The 13,759-nt window shown below is 35.6% G+C and overlaps 3 protein-coding genes across 5 annotated transcripts; all 3 read left to right on the forward strand.

Annotated features, from left to right (window-relative positions):
• The first annotated feature begins 1,990 nt into the window (after positions 1-1,990).
• On the forward strand, positions 1,991-4,880 carry LOC18048751 (rhomboid-like protein 14, mitochondrial). Of its 2 annotated transcripts, XR_002906670.1 has the most exons (3): positions 1,991-2,411; positions 2,841-3,884; positions 4,122-4,880. XR_002906670.1 is itself a non-coding variant. In XM_006441874.2 (2 exons), exons 1-2 carry the CDS (start codon positions 2,196-2,198, stop codon positions 3,609-3,611), a joined length of 987 nt encoding a protein of 328 aa, XP_006441937.1. In that variant the 5' UTR covers positions 1,991-2,195; the 3' UTR covers positions 3,612-4,880. The 2 variants fall into 2 exon arrangements, 1 of the variants encoding a protein (XP_006441937.1); XM_006441874.2 differs by having other exon boundaries at positions 2,841-4,880.
• A 235-nt stretch (positions 4,881-5,115) lies between these two features.
• LOC18048752 (DEAD-box ATP-dependent RNA helicase 50) lies at positions 5,116-10,611 on the forward strand. Of its 2 annotated transcripts, XM_006441876.2 has the most exons (8): positions 5,116-5,534; positions 5,898-6,385; positions 7,089-7,283; positions 8,288-8,475; positions 8,803-9,016; positions 9,324-9,455; positions 9,587-9,762; positions 9,893-10,611. In XM_006441876.2, exons 1-8 carry the CDS (start codon positions 5,138-5,140, stop codon positions 10,128-10,130), a joined length of 2,028 nt encoding a protein of 675 aa, XP_006441939.1. In that variant the 5' UTR covers positions 5,116-5,137; the 3' UTR covers positions 10,131-10,611. The 2 variants fall into 2 exon arrangements, with proteins under 2 accessions (XP_006441939.1, XP_024043968.1); XM_024188200.1 differs by lacking the exon at positions 9,893-10,611 and having other exon boundaries at positions 9,562-9,649.
• A 698-nt stretch (positions 10,612-11,309) lies between these two features.
• Positions 11,310-13,334, forward strand: LOC18048753 (50S ribosomal protein L18, chloroplastic). The gene is made up of 3 exons (XM_006441877.2): positions 11,310-11,587; positions 12,320-12,481; positions 12,938-13,334. Exons 1-3 carry the CDS (start codon positions 11,384-11,386, stop codon positions 13,085-13,087), a joined length of 516 nt encoding a protein of 171 aa, XP_006441940.1. The 5' UTR covers positions 11,310-11,383; the 3' UTR covers positions 13,088-13,334.
• Positions 13,335-13,759: the final 425 nt, after the last annotated feature.

A 13,759-nucleotide genomic window follows, 5' to 3' on the forward strand; every position in this document is an offset into this window, starting at 1 on the left:
TAAAAAAGTTGAAAAATTAAAAAAAGAAGAAGAAACAAATCGAACAAAACCCGAAACCAAAATCCCTAAATCTCTAATTTCCCTCACTCACCGTCACCGTGCCTTCAGCCTCTCACTATTCTTGCCGCCTACAGCTAACAGCGTCCAGCAGCGAGCGTCTAGCAGCCACCAATCAACAACCTTATTATATTTCACAACTTCCATCAGCATATTCTCCATTAATTGTAGCTTGATCATGCAATTCTGCAGTGTGAACGTATCAGTGCAGTCCCCCAAAGAGTCGCTGATACTATGCAACCAAGGAAAAAAAATTATACCCAAAAACAGTATATATCAATTGGATTCAAAACCAGTAGTGAAATATAATAAGATCCCAAAAGAATTGAAACCCCCTACATAGACATATTTTATCAAATCCCATAGATATAATAAATAGAAAAACCAAAAAAAATCTACATTTTAAATAAGCCATTTCTGGTAATATTAAAACATAAATACCAAAAACATCTGACACCAATAATAAAAAAATCAAGAAAATTGAATACTAATATTACCGAACCCATCTACCTATAAAAATAAAAATTTTCCTCCACATACTAAATTTAATTACTTGAGCAGGTGAAAAGGGGTCCAAAATCATCAAGTACATTGTTCAATAGAGTTGTAAGGCTGGTCGTTGATGTGAATAGCATGACAGCTGATCGGTGATGTCAGACAATTAGTCGGCAATGGGCAAGCGTGATAAAGAGTTTCGTCGTGGATGAGTCAGAGGGAGTGGATAAGAATTTATAGTGTGCTTATTTATTGGAATTAGTGGAGTGGAAGCGGAGAATATAAAATCCTCTCACTCCAGTGTTTATATATTTATTTAAAAATAAAGGTATGAACCTTCTATTTTTACAGTGAGGGGTGAGATTCTCACTCCGATGAGAGGGGGTGGGAGTAGAATCCACTTTATAATCTCTTTTTTTTTTATTATTTTTTTTAAATATAATATAATTATATTTATTAAAATAAAATACTAAATACAATACAATTATATATTTATTAAAATAAAATAATGTTATGTTTTAAAAAAAATATTAATATCATATTTATTTTAAATGATATTATTTATTAAAAATAAGTGATATTAGTATTTAAATAATAATATTATAATATTTAATAATATTACATTTATTAAAAATAATAATAACATAAATTCTAAGTTAAATTTACTTAAAATTAATATTATTATATTTATTTAATAATAATAAATTGTTCATTCTAAAAAAATATTAATTTTGTACTATATCATTATAACAATATTTCATTTTTTGTTACTCTTATCAATAATTTTTAATTTACATAATTAAATTTAAAATTAATAAAAAAATTTACAATTTATATAATTAATAATCTTAATAATTATTATTAACTTATATGATTAAAATTAATTATAAAATAAATAATTTATTTTAAAAATATATTTTTTATTCATTTTGTAATTAAAAACTACAATTCTTTAAATAAAAGTAAAATTATGAATTAAAATAATCCATTTCTAATTTAAGGTAAAGTAAACATATAAATGATATTTTAATTCTTATTTTACACTCTCATTCTAGAGTAAGTAAAAAACTTACTTCCACTCATACTCTATGCTTCTAATTTTAAGATTCTCACTCATCAAGATTTCTAATCTAATCCAAAATTGAACGCCCTATCTTTGATCTTTTTGAATTCTTCAGTTGCATTTTAATGGTTAAAATTATTTTTAATTTTCAAATCTAAAAATTCAAATCGGCACAGGAAGCTTGTCATTTCTGGCTTCCTCATGTTTTTTTTTTAATAATTATGTGGCCTGATATCGTTACTCTTAAAATGCTAATAATAATAACTTAATTTATTTAATAATATAAAATGTTAAAATACTGAATATTGTCTATCCAATAGAAAATATTATATTTAACAAAATTTCATACGTAATCCAGAACATCCCAGTGCATTTTATTACAGTACGTCGCACCAATTTACTGGACCCGCAGCAAGGAATGTAACTGAATCTGGGACAGATCAGGAAGCATCTGGAACTTTTTCTCTGCCGTGCCGGTGTGATCGTATGTACTACATATATAGGCCTTCGCAGTTGGTTTTCAATTCTCGACGCTTTTGCTTTTCTTGCCGTTTAAGAATAGAATAGAATTGGTGAAAAGATGGAGAGAGGAGGAGGAGGATGGAGAGTGTCGCGGGGAATGTTGCCGCTGCTGGCTCTTCACGCTTTCAACGAGTATCACAGGCTGCCATGGAAACCGCCTGTCACCGCCGCTCTTCTCGCTACCAACACTCTCATCTATCTCCGACCCGCCTTCCTCGATTCTCTCGTTCCTTCTATCCATGAAGTCTGGTTCAATCCCCATCTCATCCTTAAGGTATTTGTTTTCTTTCTTTTTCTTTTCTTTTATTTTAATTATCAGCATGGAATTACATGATTGGGGTTGCATTTTTTTTTTGCCAGATTCTTCCATTATTGGTTCTCTTGATTTTATCATATTAAAAACAAATAATAATCTAGTTTATCGTTTTAATTAAATTAAAATGTTTTGATATGGCACATAGATTCTAATGCCTGCAAATTGCTTTTAGATTTGCAATTTGGTTCATGTGCTGAGTTTTTTTTTTTTAATAATGTCATGGTTGGTAGTTGTTTGTTAAGAAATTATATGTGATTAAATCTTAACGATACACTGTTATAAATGCGCGTCGCAAAAGAGTTCAGTTTAACACCGATTCCAAAATCATATTTTTATTATTTGCTCATGTTGGATGATTAATGTTTGATGTTTTCATTTGATGAACAGTACAAGGACCTCAAACGATTCTTGTTGTCGCCATTCTATCATGCGAGTGAATCTCACCTGTTCTACAATATGATGTCACTTTTATGGAAGGGGATTCAGTTGGAAACTTCAATGGGAAGTAATGAATTTGCTGCTATGGTTGTTGCACTACTTGCCATGTCCCAGGGCATCACACTGCTACTAGCCAAATCCCTTGTACTTTTCTTTGATTACGAGAGAGCATATTACTCTGAATATGCTGTTGGCTTTTCTGGTGTCCTTTTTGCCATGAAAGTTGTTCTCAATTCTCGGTCTGAAGACTATACTAACGTACATGGGCTGTTGGTACCGGCACGATATGCTGCCTGGGCAGAGTTGATTATTATTCAGATGTTTGTGCCTGGTGTCTCGTTTATTGGTCATCTTGGTGGTATACTTGCTGGGATTCTGTATTTGAAGTTGAAAGGTGGTTATTCGGGTTCAGACCCGCTGACTACAATCATTAGAGGTGCTACTGGTGTATTGAGTTGGCCTTTGAGGTTTGCACGATACCTGTTTCGGCGGCCTAGGATTTATGGTCGAGGACCTGTTGGTGGAAGTGACACACGAAGAACTGCCCCTATCATATGGAGGTGCCCTGCATGCACGTTTGATAATTCCGGTTGGTTAAGCATATGTGAGATGTGTGGAACAAGTCGGAGTGGCAATGATTTGTCATCTGATCAGCTGTCACGTCATTCCAATATTCCCTTGGAAGAATTACGCCATCGAAGAATTGAAAGATTTGGTTGACAATCAATCTTGATTGATTCGATGACTCATTAGATAAATTGTGACTTTCCAGCCTTCTTAGAAGCTAGAACAGATACTGTTGCAGTAAGCGCTGCAATTAATATGCTGCGGAGCAAATGTTGAGAATCTGGTTTCCTGCATCCTAATGAATTTAGGATTATCAATTGACCACTACAGGGGTGCCCTTCCGAGATATCATATTGACTTCTGAGTTCTGCTGAGATGAGGGATTCTACCATGTTGGTGACTCAATCATCAATTGTCATTTATAAGGTTGTTTACTGCTTGTACTTGTCAAACTCTAGTGACTGAATTTAGTTGGTTCTGGTTCGCAAGCTGAAGTAATGAGTCAGATAAATTACCTGCTACGGTTTACTGATTGTTTTGAACGATTTCCAAATACATCAATACGACATGTTACATGTATTAGTTTGATTTTTGGAAGTACTTCTGGTCTCTTTTGGTTTTAGCAAAAGTAAATGTATTTAGATCAAATTTTCTTGGAACCAGGTGTAATTTATTAGCGGAATCTTCACTCTGCATGACATGTCAGAACTTCTCAGACAGTGCCAATCATGCACTACTAGGCTGGAAGAAATATGCATGCAAAGCCTGGAGGCTACTACTGGCTACCCCATTTGTAGCATTAATAAATTAAAGGAGAAAAATGGGCCTCTCCACGGTTTACCAGTGTAAACTCTTGCATCCCTTTGCCAAACTGGAATTTGAAAATTATTTTACAGTCGTAGCTTTCGCATTCCAGGAAATGATTCCAGCGTAAAGGAACAAGAGGGATCCATCCTGCAATGATAACAGCTGAAGAGACCAAGTGGCTGGAAATAATTTGAAGTGAAATCCAACTTCTGATGCTGACATTAATTCAGCGATTGAACAGATTGGGGCTTGGGCCAATTATTAGAATCTGCAATTTTGACATGACGACAGCTGCAGAAAGAATTTTTGGGCGATGTAGAGCAAGCAAGCAATAGGCCATGAGGGTTTGGTATCACAGTGGCAGTCAATTTAGGTGTATATTCTCTCATTGTAGAATCTAGTTGATACCCAAAATGTTGTCAAAAGATAGCTTGTAGAAATGAGATAAGTTTGGTGATTTGATTTGGGAAACCCAAAGCAAATGTCAAGGGTCAGGTTTGTTACTAGCAGTCATACATGTCTTATGTACTCTGTAATGTTTCTCTCTTAGTCAAAATGTTTCTCTGAAAAATTATAATTCTCTTGTTGCTGTCATAAGAAGAACGGGGTTGAACTTGGAACTTTACCAGAATCTGTATACAAATGTTGGATTTTCCTTTTTCAATTTATATACTTTTTTACTTCTTTTAGATAATGAAACCCGTAAAAAAATTCATTGCGCTGGTTTAGTCTTATCCTGATGCAACGCACGTGTGGACCGTGCACACGTGTGGACCGTGCACACGTGTGAACGTAATGAGAGCCAAAAATATCAAATTGTTGCAGCGGAGAGAGAAGTATAATAATATCTTACAAGTAAGGATTCGTCATCGATGCTAGGAAGAGTAGAGCAAGTCATGTTGGCGAAAGCAGCAGCTAGTTTTGGTCTTCCTCTGGCATCACCTCCGCTTAGAAGAAACAGCAACACTGACAAATTGATGAACAAATGCGTCCTTCCACTTCTAAACCCGAACCCAGTTGGGCGACCCGGAGCCAGAGTAGTTTTGGTTAGGGCCAGTGGTGGTGATGGCGGCGGCGGTGGTTACAGTCGGACGCCATTAGAAACGGCAGGTGCCTATGAGCTAATCGATAACGACACAGGCGAGAAAGTGATAGTTTGGGGTGGAACTGACGACGACCACGACCACGACCCTCCCATTCCTCCAAAGCACCTTCTTGATTCCTCCAATTGGAACAAGGACCCCTCTCAACCCACCACTTCAGCTCCAGGTCCTCTCTCTCTTTCTCAGTCTTGGTTCTTGTAGTATTATAGATAATGGAATAGCTCTATTGATTTTTTTGACAGTGTTGATAACTTCAGATGATTTAATCTCACAATAGATAACTGGCTAATGTCGTAGTTATAGATAAGCTGTCATATCAGTTGGGACTGAAATGCTGATATTATAGTTCGAACCCCTAGCATCACCCTTGAACAATAATGTTTTGCTAACAAAATTGAGGTACAAACTATTGCAAACTCTGTATCCCGACTTTGTAAATTTATAATTACTCTTAATCAAATGCCTCAATCTAATAAACGTTATGGATACGATTGCTGATCTTTCACACCTACTTAATTTCCCATGACAGTTTTGAGAAACAATGATTGTTCAATTCCATCCAAAAAGGGAGTGATTTCTAGCTTTTCAAGATTGAAAGCTCAGAGAGTAAAAGCTGTTGTAGATAAACGCAGTGCCATGGGGAAGAAGACGGTAAATGCCCTCAAACAAGAGGGAAGACTTTCTAAAACTACACCGTCGCTAGAAAACTTCAGAGAGCTTGGAGAACACATAGTCGATAATGATGTACCTGCAGAAAGCATTGATAAGAACATCTCAGATTATAATAGTAGGTCGAATAAACATGAAAAATCAGGCACCAAAATAGATAGAGGATGGCGTAGTGGTGGTTCCATTCATAACCTTCAATATGAGCCAACAGACCCCCCGAAGCAAAGACATAAATATTCTGCCGATGGAGACTTTTTTAGTCGAAAATCCTTTAAAGAATTAGGATGCAGTGATTATATGATTGAATCCTTGAAACGGCAGAATTTCCTTTGTCCTTCACAGATTCAGGTACGTTGGTAACATGCTCTTATGACCACCAGAAGAAGAGTGATGAGAATACAGTGCACAAGAGTTCATTTCCTTAGGATCCACCTCTAAATGTCAGTTCATAGTTACTTATATTACTGTTCCATTCCGTGGACTTTATTCTGCTACCATTCATGAACTTTAGAGTTATCTCCTAATTTGAACCATAACAACTCCGCCATCCTTCCTCTTTGAATTTCCACCAACCAAAGACAAAAAGAAAGGAATAGAAAGGTCACATTTGTTCCTATTCATCTCAAATGTACTTAACCGAGGGTTACATTTATTTTGTTTGCTGTGCTGACTTCAAACTGCATTTAAGAGTTTTTCTTTTCTTTTCTTTCTTTGAGTAAATATTGAAGCCACCATCACATTCTTGCCTCAGTGCTTTTATTGCCTATTCTTGTTTTGCATTAAAGTTGGTGGTTTTATAGTGGCATTAGTTGGTTTGGGACCTCAATATGCATGGTGAATTATTTTGTAGAAATCTGATATGTAGCTATATATTGTACTATGAATTTTGTGTAGGGTCACTACAATTGTGTGCCGGAAAGTTAGTGTTTTTATTTATTTTTTCTAAATTATATAACTCTTATGTTTTGAAAAATCACATGTCAACCATTGCCAAAAAGTTATTGTTCTGTGATGTATTTGTATGCATGTCAAACTTCTTTTATGATTGCAGGCCATGGCATTTCCACCTGTTGTTGAGGGAAAGAGCTGTATTTTAGCTGATCAAAGTGGATCAGGGAAGACATTGGCATATCTTTTACCTGTGATTCAGCGTCTTAGGCAAGAAGAGCTCCAAGGACTTAGCAAATCCACTTCAGGAAGTCCTCGGGTAGTTATCTTGGCACCAACAGCTGAGTTGGCTTCTCAGGTGAGCTGTTTTTCCAATGGATCCCTGATCTATTGCACTATCTCATCTTATTTGTTTCCTTTCTTTGTTCATCGTTGCTCAGACCACAGATAAACTACTGTCAGTTCTTTGATACGCATGAACATATTAATCTGTGTTTGAAGGATTTATAATTACCTGCGTTTGTGAATTTCTAGTCATTCCACTTCCATATGCAAACAAACAACTCATGATTTTTATAATGCCATCAATCTTATGAAGGTCGAAAATGTTGCATGCTGACATAGAAAAATGTTGCATGCTGACATAGAACTTCAGAAAAGAAGCTTGAAATTGTATGTTTGAGTGATAGTAAAGAACTTTTTAACATTTTTTTTTTCTAAATTTTAAGCTCATCTGTGTTATATTCTTCCTTTTTTTGGACTTGTAGGAAAGTTAATTAGTACATAATTTAAAATTTAATAATATAATAGTGGTATACAAGGTTTCAAGCTCTGCTACGGTAAGTGATAACAAGAAAACACAATGGGTTGTAACTGAAAAGGAAAGTATGTGTAGTGATTAGAGGAGTGGCCCTATAAAGAGCAAAATTGCTTACTAGAAGCTGTCAAGCTGTCCCAAGCTGACAAGGGGTGAAGTTTTGTCTCTTTTCCTTATACCTAAAAGGCTTTGCCTCTTTGTATTAGTTTGAGATTCCTATTGATTTGTTTAGGCCACATTTCACTTTTATTTTCTGATACTTCCTTTTTGAATTAAAAGTTTTGTCTTCTCTCTCTTTTTTCTATCTTTACCTATCTTTGCTTCCGTATTTGGGAGAACTGCATTAAAAGAAAAAGTGTTGGCTTATCTTCTAAGGTAGGCATCTGTATTACAGGGGCACAATATTATCAAGGCCTACAGAATTACTAACAATGCAGAAGGATATATGCACAGTGTACCATGAACAAAGTTTGAAATTTTAGTGTTGTAGACATCTTTTCAACGGCAGTGTTTATTATTGGTTAATCGTGGTGTAACTTTTGCAGGTTTTGAGTAATTGCCGATCGTTATCCAAATTTGGAGTTCCATTTCGGTCTATGGTTGTGACAGGAGGTTTTCGACAGAAAACTCAACTAGAAAATCTTCAAGAAGGTGTTGATGTTTTAATTGCTACACCTGGTCGTTTCATGTTCTTAATTAAAGAAGGAATCTTGCAGCTGATAAATCTTAGATGGTATGCAAGGACAGCTTCCTTGAATATTGAATCACATTTTTCTTATATTTAGCAATAAATAAGATTACAAAACTTGACTTTCCAGAAGGATGAAAAAATAAAAAAAATAAAGAGAGAAAAAGAGAGATTATAAAACTTGTAGGGCCCTCTGATTTCAATTTTGAGTAATAGACAATTTTGTGTTTTGTTCTTTCTTTCTTCTATTTTTGGCATAGTGGTCTCAATCTTAGTTTCATTTGTATGTCCTGCTGTTGCACAATGGCATGGCATATAAACTTTTTAAGATATTCTGCTGGAACTTATATCTTTTCGAACTTTTTGTTGCAGTGCCATTTTGGATGAAGTAGATATACTCTTTAATGATGAGGATTTTGAAGTAGCACTGCAATCTTTGATTAGTTCTTCACCTGTCACTGCACAATATCTATTTGTGACTGCAACTTTACCTGTAGAAATATATAACAAGCTAGTTGAAGTTTTTCCAGATTGCAAAGTAGTCATGGGACCTGGCATGCACCGTATAAGCCCAGGTCTTGAAGAGGTTAGTTTCAGTTGTTTATTCCTCACCATTTGTTTTTTCATATGTGCACATAAATATTTTAATTAAGATACGAAGAATTTTCTGTGGAAGTGACTCAGATTCACTTCTTATCTGTTCTCTGCATGTTAAAAGAAGATGATTTTCATAATAATACATAGAGATTGCAAATAAGCATCCAATTTGTTTAAATTCAGGGGTAGATTATGTACCAAAACAAAGTAATTTTCATAATTATACAAAATATTATATATGGGGAAGACATTTTGAAGTCAATCAATATAAAAAATTAACTAGTTTTTATTTCCAGTTTCTCGTAGATTGCAGTGGAGATCAAGAATCAGATAAAACTCCAGAAACAGCTTTTCTCAACAAGAAATCTGCTCTTCTGCAGCTGATTGAGAAAAGTCCAGTTTCCAAGACGATTGTTTTCTGCAACAAGGTGTGTTTCAGCTATAAGTGCAATAATTTATTTGGATTTTTTTCGGAAATAAGGAATGTTCAGTTTTAATCGTACAGAACATAAATAATATTTCCCTGGATTGTAGTTTGTAATGATTTCATGCTTAGCAGATTGAGACATGCAGAAAAGTTGAGAATATATTGAAACGTTTTGATAGAAAAGAAACTCGTGTGCGAGTTCTACCATTTCATGCTGCTCTTGACCAAGAGACAAGGCTTGCAAATATGAAGGAGTTCACTACTTCACGTTCGAAAGAAGCATGTTTGTTTCTAGTCTGCACTGATAGGTATTTTAGTTTATGAAATTTTCTAGTCAAGTTGAACTACACTAATATCATAAAAATAGTCTAGTTAATTCTTGGTCTATGGCAGAAAGTCATGAAATAAAAACAATGCTTTATCTGAAACTCATTGCAGAGCATCTCGTGGAATTGATTTTGCGGGTGTGGATCATGTTGTACTCTTTGACTTTCCACGTGATCCTAGTGAATATGTGCGCCGTGTTGGAAGAACTGCCAGAGGTGCTGGAGGAACAGGCAAAGCATTCATATTTGTTGTCGGCAAGCAAGTTTCTCTCGCGCAAAGGATAATGGAAAGAAATCGTAAGGGCCATCCATTGCACGATGTGCCATCAGCTTTTGAGCTAATGCGTTGAAAAAATAGCACACTGGGGAGGTAATAACAAATGCTAATCGCTGCTGCCCCCATCAACAGTGTGGATGAAAAATATTAGAAATAAAGCTGATTTGAATGATGTGCGGGTAGTGTTTGACTGGATGATGAGCATGAATATTGCATGAAGGAACAACAGATCTAACAACTGATCTGTGGCTTTTTGCCAGAAGTGAGGGTGATGTTACTCCTGGAATTCTCAAGGTTGCAAGAAAGTATTTGAAGGTCGGATATTCTCATGAAGGGAGCAAAGTGACGCTGAAATGAATTTGTAACTATTTCGAGCGGACACGTGTCATAAATTATGAATGTGTATTGTTTAGATTATCAGTCAAGTTTTGCCAAGCTGATCAATGGAAATATGGTAAGTTCATGTATGTGACGGAAATTATTTGGTTGTAAAAGACTGACTGGAGTGTCCAAATGTAATTTTTTACCACTTGTAGAGAGAAACAATTTCAGAATTTCCTCCATTATACATTTGGTATTAAAAAAAAAACGATAAAGAAAAATTTATCTTTTAGTAAATTAAAATAACAACACGTGTAAAATTACAAAGTTGGAGTAAACTCTAAACGTTACTAGAGCACATTGATTTGTTGCAGGGTAATGGTTGGGATAACATGCAAGAATATAGATACAATAAGAATATGTAGTAGGGTAAATGCTTTTTGATCTCTATAGTTTAACTTAATTAATTTGTTATCTCCTACTTTTTTTATAAAAAAAAAATTAATAAATGTTGTATATCAGTTTAAGTTGAAATGTAAGGCTCAATCTACTTATCATAGGATTTTCATGTAATGCATGTTAAGTTTATGTAAATTTGAAGTTAAATAAGAAAAGTAAAAAACAGTCCTACCACTTCAACATATGCTCGACCACCAAATACTATCATTTTGGCAAACACGCAAAGCAGTAGGACGCGAACAGACCCAGTATTCCAGTGAATCTAACCTTAAAATCTACTAAAATTTAATATGGAAAATAATAAATCACATTATGATACCCACATTGCACACTGCCGAATGGCATAGCCTCCTCGGTGGACTAAATGAACATTTCACCCAAAAAAACCAGTGTAAATACTAAATAGTTACAAGCCCAGGGGCTGAAAAGTACAAAACCGGCCGGGGTCCGGATAACTGGATAAGGGGCAAGGGAATTAAGAAAAAAGAGTATTGCGGGATTTTTTAATGCTATCTGTTTGGTTCCGAAAGTGTAAGGAGGAAGGGAATGGCAGCCGGTGCGAGCTCAGTTTGGATGCTTAATCAGAGTTCATTTCTAGGATCATGTCAGCAACTTTCGAGTGTTTCAAAATTAGTGGCAAGCAGAAGGCCAAGGCCAGCACCGCCATCTCTTTTCATCGTCGAAGCCTCGACCAGACCAAGAACCAAAAGAGAGGACCGCACTGCCCGCCATTCTCGCATCAGAAAGAAGGTGCTGCTGCTCCCACTTTCTTTCATTTTTAATCTCTCTTCCCCATTATCCCACTACTCATTTATATTCTTAGTTCTATCTATCCCATTTTTGGTTTCTTGTATTAATTTATCAAAATCGAATAATGCACTTTTCTTGGGGGTCATTTATGTAGAAATCTTATTTTTTTGTACTTTGATAGATTGGTACCAGATTGATTTTGACATTATCCTAGTTCACGTTGTAAGGGCAGAGATATTCAATTATTTATTGCATATTTTGGGTCTAGAAACTTAGTGAGTGAAGTTTTTTCAAAGTCATTCTAAGTTTGGCATGAAATGTCATCGGCTATGCTTGGAATGATTTGTGTTTATGATTGTAAGTGATAAAAAGGACATGGGACAATTATAAACCGTTATCCCTTTGAAGATTAGAGAGGAAACTGCTAATTTCCCAAAATAGGTCGGCTCCTGCCTGAACCCCACCACAGGCTTATGATTAGAAATTAAGTTAAAGACCTTCATAACAAAGCCAGCTGCCCCTTCTCTTATATAAGCATCAAGTCTTCTGTGGTGCTTGTCCAGTACGGGTGAATGATTGGAGATGCATAAGCATTTGGCCATTTATTGAGTCCTAGGACTGTGATATGTAGCTGTGAGCTTTTATTGATTCTATGTTGACGATGATGTTTTATTCTCCTTGATACAGTTATATGTTTCCTTTAAAATGAATGAATCTCTCTTATTTTCTCAGATTGATGGGACTCCTGAGAGGCCGAGGCTGTGTGTTTTCCGCTCCAACAAGCATCTCTATGTCCAGGTGATTGATGATACTAAGATGCACACACTTGCTTCAGCTTCGACGATGCAGAAGCCCATCTCTGACGAGCTTGACTATAGTTCTGGTCCGACGATTGTAAGTTTCATGATCTTAGATTACAGGTCACCCTAATTGAATGTAGTTGCTAGCTGACTGACTATCATATATTATCAATAAGTTTATAGCAGTTGCATATGTCTGTCAACAAAGTGAAATAGAAACTGCATGTCCCCCTATTATGAATAATTATCTGAATGTTTATGAACCACCTCTATTTTTGTTTTATATATGTATGTGTGTGTGTGTGTGTGTTGAAATCTGATTCTTTTGATATGTATCTTTGTTATCTATAATCTGTAGGCAGGTTCCCCGCTTCTTCTATGGTTCTGCATTCTATAATCTACTTGATGAGGGTTAAATGCATTTAACTGATAAAAATGCACTTTTGCTGCCTAGATCTTGACGGCTGTTATAATTTGGGATATCTCCTTTTGTGTGGTTAATTTTGATGTAATAATGTAATTTCTGACCCTATGAAGCTTTTGGCTTCAGGAAGTTTCAAAGAAGGTGGGTGAAATGATTGCAAAGTCATGTTTGGAGAAGGGGATCACAAAAGTAGCCTTTGATCGAGGTGGGTACCCATACCATGGACGGATACAAGCCCTAGCCGATGCAGCTCGGGAATATGGTCTTCAATTCTAAGAACTATGTAGTCAATTGTTCATTTTTTTCCAAAAATCCATTTCTCTGTTCTTTTCGTTGAACTTTATGGTGGAAGAAAGCATCAATGTTTGAACAAGATACAATTTCTGACCATCATATGTTTGGAAGCTCTCTTGTTCAGTTTATCTTTTTGTGAAGTCAGATTGGTTTAGTTGTTATCGTGCTCTAACCAGATTGTGCAGCATGTGGAATTCAAATCTCGTACCTTATGAACAAGTTTCCTGAAGACAGAGTCATTCACATTCTCATGGTTTTTTGGGAATTGAGATGAGAGATGTGAAGATAAAATGGTGAGCCATTCTCGCCTTTTTTTTATATAAAAAAATAATGATATCTAATGATGTGCGATCAATTATGAATGTTGTAATTACTTGTACCTCTGGGAAATTAGATAGATGCAGAAAAGAGAGTATCTTTTGAAAGGAGTTTAGCACAAAGTGATACTATCAAGAGTAAGTTATTGAGACCTTCTCATAGGCAAATAGTCAAAATGTTCGCTGAACAAAATAATCCTCTTAAGATGTAGAAATTTTATTCAAGTGAAAAACACAGAATTTGGTTACCGTGTGTGAACTGGAGAGTAACATCAGCTTTGGTGCCCAAAGTTTTCGAGTGCTTCTGGGATTGAAGATTACTCACAAGGAGTGCAAC

This window comes from Citrus clementina, unplaced genomic scaffold (assembly GCF_000493195.1).
Source record: "Citrus clementina cultivar Clemenules unplaced genomic scaffold, Citrus_clementina_v1.0 scaffold_3, whole genome shotgun sequence".
In the NCBI taxonomy this organism is placed as follows: Eukaryota; Viridiplantae; Streptophyta; class Magnoliopsida; order Sapindales; family Rutaceae; genus Citrus; species Citrus x clementina.

What these genes read in the sequence shown, in the direction of transcription:
- LOC18048751 (XM_006441874.2), top strand. Translation starts at nt 2,196, where the DNA reads ATGGAGAGAGGAGGAGGAGGATGGAGAGTGTCGCGGGGAATGTTGCCG. An exon ending in ATCCCCATCTCATCCTTAAG is followed by an intron (nt 2,412 to 2,840) that starts GTATTTGTTTTC and finishes TTTGATGAACAG; the next exon opens with TACAAGGACCTCAAACGATT.
- LOC18048752 (XM_006441876.2), top strand. Translation starts at nt 5,138, where the DNA reads ATGCTAGGAAGAGTAGAGCAAGTCATGTTGGCGAAAGCAGCAGCTAGT. An exon ending in CAGCTGAGTTGGCTTCTCAG is followed by an intron (nt 7,284 to 8,287) that starts GTGAGCTGTTTT and finishes TAACTTTTGCAG; the next exon opens with GTTTTGAGTAATTGCCGATC. An exon ending in CAGCTGATAAATCTTAGATG is followed by an intron (nt 8,476 to 8,802) that starts GTATGCAAGGAC and finishes TTTTTGTTGCAG; the next exon opens with TGCCATTTTGGATGAAGTAG.
- LOC18048753 (XM_006441877.2), top strand. Translation starts at nt 11,384, where the DNA reads ATGGCAGCCGGTGCGAGCTCAGTTTGGATGCTTAATCAGAGTTCATTT. An exon ending in ATTCTCGCATCAGAAAGAAG is followed by an intron (nt 11,588 to 12,319) that starts GTGCTGCTGCTC and finishes TTATTTTCTCAG; the next exon opens with ATTGATGGGACTCCTGAGAG. An exon ending in ATAGTTCTGGTCCGACGATT is followed by an intron (nt 12,482 to 12,937) that starts GTAAGTTTCATG and finishes TTTTGGCTTCAG; the next exon opens with GAAGTTTCAAAGAAGGTGGG.